General features: G+C 39.7%; 2 protein-coding genes and 1 long non-coding RNA gene across 4 annotated transcripts; 1 reads left to right on the top strand and 2 right to left on the bottom strand.

Annotated features, from left to right (window-relative positions):
• On the bottom strand, positions 1-3,188 carry LOC146562127 (uncharacterized). Its single transcript, XM_085293601.1, has 4 exons — positions 3,021-3,188; positions 1,889-2,919; positions 1,616-1,784; positions 1-1,098 (listed from the first exon to the last, which is right to left on the bottom strand). The coding sequence occupies exons 2-4, from the start codon at positions 2,412-2,414 to the stop codon at positions 972-974; spliced, it is 822 nt and encodes a 273-aa protein (XP_085149727.1). The 5' UTR covers positions 2,415-2,919; positions 3,021-3,188; the 3' UTR covers positions 1-971.
• LOC146562126 (uncharacterized) lies at positions 2,894-5,871 on the top strand. The gene is made up of 2 exons (XR_014894612.1): positions 2,894-3,362; positions 3,608-5,871. It is a non-coding gene; the product is annotated as an uncharacterized LOC146562126 (long non-coding RNA).
• On the bottom strand, positions 3,809-7,027 carry LOC146562125 (uncharacterized). 2 transcript variants are annotated; one of them, XR_014894611.1, is made up of 3 exons: positions 5,966-7,027; positions 5,137-5,269; positions 3,809-3,897 (listed from the first exon to the last, which is right to left on the bottom strand). XR_014894611.1 is itself a non-coding variant. In XM_085293603.1 (2 exons), exons 1-2 carry the CDS (start codon positions 6,632-6,634, stop codon positions 5,261-5,263), a joined length of 678 nt encoding a protein of 225 aa, XP_085149729.1. In that variant the 5' UTR covers positions 6,635-7,027; the 3' UTR covers positions 5,114-5,260. The 2 variants fall into 2 exon arrangements, 1 of the variants encoding a protein (XP_085149729.1); XM_085293603.1 differs by lacking the exon at positions 3,809-3,897 and having other exon boundaries at positions 5,114-5,269.
• Between the last annotated feature and the right edge of the window lie 72 nt (positions 7,028-7,099).

The following is a 7,099-nucleotide window of genomic DNA, read 5'->3' as shown; positions in this document are numbered from 1 at the left end:
GTTACCAGGGACTTCCTGTAAAAACGCTTTACAGATGCAACTTGTAAATTGATTTACAGTGAATGAATCTCAGATTAAAACTGTTAAATCTACAGGAAAAAGAAGTTAATTTCACACATAGATGTGATATATAAATACACTATTTCCTGTATCTTTTACAAGTAATAAATGCTTTTTGTGGATCCATAAACTGCAAAATTAACAGGGAAATATCGTACAAAGAACTAATTTAAAATGGTAGAACTACGGTGAAACAGTGCATATTAAATGGAGCTGCTCTGTAAATTATACATAAAATCTATGCTGAATATTATATGTTTTAATGTAAAATTTTAACCATAACCCAGCAAATTTCTTACTGCTACGCCTACACCCAAACATGCAAAAATACATCTTGAGAAAACACAAGAGAGGAAAATATCACTTTTGGGAAATTTATTTTGCAGCCACATTAGCAAAATGACAGCAAATGGATCCATTTTTCCAACTAACACAATATGCAAGGCACACAGCAACTACACAATTCAATCAAAATATAGGCTATAAAAGCTGTGGAACATTCCTGCAAAGCAAGAACCATGTTCATGAAACAAGCATTTGTTAGACCCTCCACCAGAAAAAGTTAAATAACCTGTTAAGACTTTAAAACAAAAAACACATATTGTGCCAAAAATGATCATAATCACCGTGCAACGCAACACGCACCCTGCTGTCACCACAACCATGGCCCTGGTCAGAAAACATCAGCAAAACCACGTGGTGAAACAAACCTACACATGTGGTCTAGAAACACTGCAGTAGCAGCATGTTGTTTTTTTTCTTTTCTTATGTAAATAAAGAACATTCCTACAAAGAAAGAACATCTTCATGAATTGGCTTCATGCATTCGACCAGTAAAAGGTTCCAGTACACATTGTGGAACAAAATTAACTAATTAAAACTAACAGTCCACAGAGAGTCAAGATTTAGGCTTAGCGCCACTTGTGGTCGGCAAGATCCTGAATCAGGCTGAGGACTCGAGGGTTCACACTGAGACGACGCTTTGAGTTTTTGTTCTCTACTTTGGTTCCTTTTTCTGGGTTTATGGAGAAGAAACACCTGTAGAATAACAATCATATAAAAGTTTATTAAGCATTTTTATAATTGATCAGTTAAAATACACGTACAAAGTAAGTAAAAATTAAGTATATACATATATATACACACAGTCATGGCCATGACCACGTTCAAGACAAAGTATAACCAAAATGCTGTGGGGAAGTGAACAATGCATGGTCAAAAGTATTGGCACCCTTCACGAGTGTCTTATGCAGTGATATGTCACACTTTAGCATTGTTAAAATCCAAAGCAAAGGTTATAGGTAGTCAGACGTCAGTTGACGCTTGGTCTAGCCCTGAGTCTCGGCCAGGCTTGGACCCGGATTCAGACTGTTAATGTATTTTAAAAAACCAAACAAAAAAAAAAAAAACAACAACAAAAAACAGAAAAAACAACTGAAACCGGCTCCAAAGCCGACCGAGACTCAGAGCCAGACCTGGACTCGAACCACATCAAAGCCAGACTCCAGATCCCAGAGTCTCAGTTATGAGAAATAACAAAGCCATATTTGTTCACCTCTGAAGAAACTCTAAAGTGGAAGCCAGCTCAGATGGATAATGGATGTTGAAATTGTAGTAGCTCCCGAACATGAGGCACAGTGCAGAAATGAAGGAGGATATGTTTGTGCTGACGAGGTTCCGATCAATACTCAGCATGTATCTTCTTGAGGAATAGCAGGACTGTCCTGTGAACAAATTATTTAACAGGTTATATCAATAAACACGGCAGTCACATGACATTCTATAAAAAGTGCACTTAACAAGAGAGAGAGCTATGAAACAGACTTACCACACACGATAATAGTGGGTGTCAGAGGCACTTGCTCCAGTTGTACCTCATCTGCCAGACATGTATCTTCAACACAGAGAAGCATGGACTCCTCCTTCTCTTCAAAGTAGCTGAGCAGAAGCAGGACCATCTCTTTCACATCATCTGAGCAGCCACTCTGCGGTCCCCGCATCCTCTGAAGCCTTGCATAAGTCTGAAGGAACACCTTGCTTTTGCTGACAGCAACTGTGGTCAAGTAGTCCAGTAGCCTTTTCCCCTTCAAATCCAAATTACGTGTGAATGTCTCTTTGAGGTCAATCCCAGTAAGTTCCTTGAAGTGGACAGACATGCCAAGTTCATCAAACCAAAACGGCCACTCCTCCCTAAGGCATTTGATACTTTTCCCCTGATTGACATGTTGACGTTGTGTGTAGTAAGCTTGCTGGAACACCTTGAGTTTTTCCATCTTTTGCTGTTGGCTCTCTGGAGTTTCTTCAAGAGGCAGAAATTCTACATTCCATTTAATGCACCCGTATGTATCCTGCATGGCTGCTCTTTCTTCTAAAGGGATCTCGTCTGTGTGGTCTGAGTCAGTCTGATTTTTCTTTTTCTTATTTTGGGTGTTGAAGTGCGCCTTACATTTTCAATTCTGTTCTGCAACTGTTTGACAAGTGAAAGGTAGCCTGCGCCAACAATCTCACCCTCTATTAAATCTTGCAGAGAATTGGGATATTTTGCCACCATTTTTCTTGCAACGTCAATTGAATGTTTTCTACCTACATGTGGGCATTTTTCCATCATCTCAGTCACAACAATCCGGACCATTTGCCTCCTCAGTTTTGGGCGAGGCCTTTTCCCCCTCTCAAGAAAATGCATCACTTCTGCAGGAAGTTTACTCCATGGAATTTCAAAGTTGTCATCCCATTGTGTGTCACATCCTGGGCTGCTGGAGGAGGTCGACGATAGACTTTGGGGTGAAAGTGAGAGCAATGACAGCGACTGGGTTGATGAGGCTTCCACAGATGATAGCGAGCTGTTCTCTGGAGTTTGGTCTTTAAATTACAAAACAAATACAATTATGATTCACACTGTATGTCTGTTCATGACCATCTCTGCTTTTGAGTTTGAATAGTTGTTTGTTGTTTTTACTTACATTTCTGTTTCCAAGCAGAAAGAAGCTTTCTTGCTTGTACAGGTCTTAATGCTGTCTGTCATGCCTCAAAGGCATTTATTTCATTTATCTTTAATGTTTGCTTAAAGTAATTCTTTTGTATGTATTTAAGTTAGAAAGAACAGTAAAAAGAGTTAAAAATGTTAAGAAGCTTTAATTTTGAAGGTGAACTTGCTAATAACCTCACTTCCTGGTGGGTTACCTGTATTGCTTCATTTCCTGTTTAATTCCTCTTCCTGGTTCTCTAAGAGGGAGAGTGACATGTGGTCTTGCTCTGAGGCTTATCCACAGCCATCCACTTGGGAACATTGTTCAGGCAACGCCGTAAGTGTATATATTTCACGATGAAGGTGTTAAAAAGGCATAAATAGTGGTATTTGTGAAAAATTATATTTTATTTGTGATTCATGGAGGTTGATTTGTACATGTTAAAAAAGGCAGTTTTGATGATGATCATTACTGTTGCTAAAGCTAACACGAAGGTGTAAGGTCACATTTTGAGTTATTTCGTGATGCAATATTTATGTAAACGATCATTTTTTCTATTCTGTATTTCCTTTCAACTACAGTTTTCACCGCTTGTCAAATGAAGATTCTGAGTAAAAAGTCAACTCTACTCGGACTCGTGTATTCATTGACAGAGGTTTAGCTTGGTGTTTGATCGGAGTTGCTACACTCTGCAACAGAACACTACACTGTCATCAAATCTGCCTCTGTTACGAAGCGTAGATCATCACTTGTCTCAACAATGGACTGCAAGTGCTCCTCCAGGATGTTTTTGTTCACAGCTTGAAGTTCTGGTAGGACTTCCGTGATGGCGACATCTAGGAAGGTTCGCTCTGAGTCACTCATACTTGCACTGAAGAAGAAATGCCACATCCAAACAAAATAGAAAATCACATACAGTTCATACACTTGATGGAGCAGGGTGGGGATCAGGTGACACTTATATTAATGTTAAACTATTTACAGTGAGAAGTGAGCTATTAGTTGGACATTATTTTGCCACAATACTATGCTTTAGTGGAATGACTCGGTATTCTTGAAGAATGTATGATACCAAAGGATAGAAATCAGGCAGGTCATTAATGTTGATGCACTGTAACCCAAGACTGTCCTTTGTCACAGAATACAGATGGTATTCTGAGAGGAAGATGCCTTTGTGGATATCCATTAGAACATACACAGATGTGTCATTTTGAATCAAGATGAGTAGAAGTTCACCAAACTCCATACACTCGTCATTTCTGTACACAAGAAACTGTCCCTTTTTATATGCAGTGCCCTTGTACTGAATGTCTGTGGTAACTGTGGTATTGCTTTCTGAAAAAGCTAACTCCCTGACCGCATGCTGAATAGTGTCACTGTAGAGGTTGGGATAAAACGCACAGCTCTCCTTGACTTGCAGCAGTTCACGGCATTCTTGCCCTGCTAAAAGATAAGCCTGATACATCTGATGATGTGTTGACAAAGTTTGACAAATATTTTTGAAGCTTTTCAAGTGTCTGGCACATCTTTTGAAGTAACTGTGTTTACATTCAAACCTAAGCGCCCATAACCTCATCAATGGACCAAATTGCAACAACAATGCTGAATAATGGCGCAAATAGTGGTGCTTGGGTTTTAGTTTAATTCCAGGAAACAACATCTCTCTCATCTCCAAATATTCTTGGATCAAAATGTCAGCGAATGCTATCTGGGACAAGGAAATGCTCTGAGCACAAATAAGATCCACAATGTCTTTCAACTGGAGAGCTAACTGCCATACTTCATCCTCATGGTTTTGTACTTTGTCACCAATCAAAACTGGCAGCAATCTCAAAAGGTTCCAGTTTTGAACGGCTTGCCCTGATAATTTGGATCCGTCAGGTTTGACAGTACATGGCTTTGTAAGTGCTTCGGATCCTTTATATTTAAACTGTTTAATGCGTCTGTTTAGAAGGGAGTATGTGAACCATTTTTTATTTTTTATAATGTTCTTCAGGTACAGTGCTAGATCATATGACGCAACTCCTTCAAAGAGGTCATGACCTAGACAAGGTGGGAGACCAGGCTGGGATACGTGAAAAGACTGAAGGGTATTGAAGATGGAGTTTACCTTTATTCCTCTGACGTCTTGGATAGTTTCAGACTGGAGATCAGCAACAGCCGCGTCATATGTCTCTGGAGTGCGTGGAGGACCACAGGCATTCGGATCAGCATAAAACTCACTTCCTGTTACTTCACAGTACCTGCAAAAATATTGAGAGCAGCTGAAGTTTTCTGTAAACCCTCCTATGCAATGAGAACCCAAGTTGTCCCCAGCAATACAGTAAAGACCCCCTTTTACTGTTTCTCCATCTACATCTATTCCATCTGTCTCCAAAGATTTCAGATCTGCCAACAACTCTGAGAAAACTTTGGCTATTCCAAAGCGCTTGAAGTCATTCTCAACACACAACAAGACTAAAAACATGTTATCTGTATTTGAACGCAAATGAATGGGTAAATTTGCTAATGACAGATAGACTGCAAGAAGTTTGTGCGTTTTTTTAGCAGAACCCAGGGGATTCACTACCTCAAATGAATCTTGGTACAAAATCAGTTTGAGGCTTTCAGGGTTTTCATTAAAGAACTGGTGACATTTGAAAATTTTGCCATCATATAAATCCTTAAAAATTTCTACATCAGGACCCCCAAACTGTTGTGACTGTGTATTCCTCCATAACTGTGACTCTAAAAAGCTCTTCAGGGTTTCTCCAACTGGTATGTAGTAAGCACATTTTTCTGTCATGTTTTCATCCATTCCCAATGGCACTTTCTTGGGTTCTGTGTATTTAAACATTTTTTTGAATGTTTGATTTCTGGTGTGACTCTTTAATGCAGTCACAGATTTTAGTGACTGCTTCATCTGATAGGTTCATTTCATTTTTTAGTAAACAACTTACCTTATTAATTGTGTAGGCTTGACCCAATTCGTGCACATTCTGCATTTCCTCAGCAATACTCTGTATAGTAGAGGCAGGAATTAGCAGCTGTTCTTGCAGTTTAAGGTAAAAGAGACACATGTTTCTGAGATAAGAATGACTATCCTTCTCTGGCATATCACTGGCTGAACTAGCAGATGCCATGGTTTCATGTGTGTTTTCTGAATATTCTGTACTGTCATTTGGGGGCTGAGGACGAGATTCCTTGTACATGTCATCAATACCATCTGGAGAACAAGCTTTATGCTTCCTACACATGTGAGAAGTAAATGATGACTTTTTTGTAAACATATGCTTACAACCACTTACTGGACATGACACAGACCTGCCCTCTGCAATATGATCGTTTAAGTGAGACACTAGCTCTTTCACTGTTTGAAAATGGCGGGCACATAATGAAACCGCACATTTTAAATCTGCAACAAGAGCTTTAGGAGTAGCTTGAAGTGCAGGTGCATTGTGCACACGATAAAAATGCCCCTTGAAAGCAGAGTACGTGGTGAATGTTTGGCTGCAATTGGCGCCAACACATTTAAAAATACAACAAGGCTCATTCTTATGCACTCTGCAATGTAGTACATAGCCTCTTAATGTGACCAATACCTTTTTACAAAAGGCGCAGATGATCATTTTTAGTATTTCAAAAGTTTGCCTGTGCTTTTCAGCTGAACTAGCATGCTAGCGCTAGGTTATGAGCATTGGTCTAAATATCAACTGGTGCTTTTATCTCGAAAAAACGTCGCCAAGATATTGAACTTACCGTGCAGACTTTCTGACGAACAAACACAGATCCTCAAAAAACACTTGAAATCGTATGTTTGTAATTTGTCCTAACAACGTAGTTGCTGAAAGTTCAACATTTTCTTCTCCCGTCTTCTCTCTCGTGCTGGCTCGTTAGCTATAGTCGTGAACTAGGCGCTTTTCTCCTCCCGCCCTCACGTCATTATCCAATCAGAGACGAGCTTCAGATGCACATTCAAAATTAGGCGCGCTCAGTGCAACGGTGAGTGGCCTGAAGTAGCTTACAGCTCTGTGGAGATGAGGCACCATAGAGATCCTATGGGAGGCACTGTAAGTTTGTTTAGCCTGTAATAA

Source organism: Mchenga conophoros, linkage group LG12, assembly GCF_057382185.1.
Source record: "Mchenga conophoros isolate Kocher_MC1m ecotype Shallow Benthic linkage group LG12, M_conophoros_male_GT1.1, whole genome shotgun sequence".
Lineage (NCBI taxonomy): Eukaryota > Metazoa > Chordata > Actinopteri > Cichliformes > Cichlidae > Mchenga > Mchenga conophoros.
This window is presented reverse-complemented; position numbering and strand designations above follow the sequence as displayed.

Excerpts from the sequence above, each read along its gene's own strand:
- LOC146562125 (XM_085293603.1), bottom strand. The coding sequence starts at position 6,634 with ATGATCATCTGCGCCTTTTGTAAAAAGGTATTGGTCACATTAAGAGGC.
- LOC146562127 (XM_085293601.1), bottom strand. The coding sequence starts at position 2,414 with ATGCAGGATACATACGGGTGCATTAAATGGAATGTAGAATTTCTGCCT. Across the intron at positions 1,785-1,888 it reads ACCCACTATTATCGTGTGTG|GACAGTCCTGCTATTCCTCA; the intron begins GTAAGTCTGTTT and ends ATTTGTTCACAG. Across the intron at positions 1,099-1,615 it reads ACTTTAGAGTTTCTTCAGAG|GTGTTTCTTCTCCATAAACC; the intron begins GTGAACAAATAT and ends GTTATTCTACAG.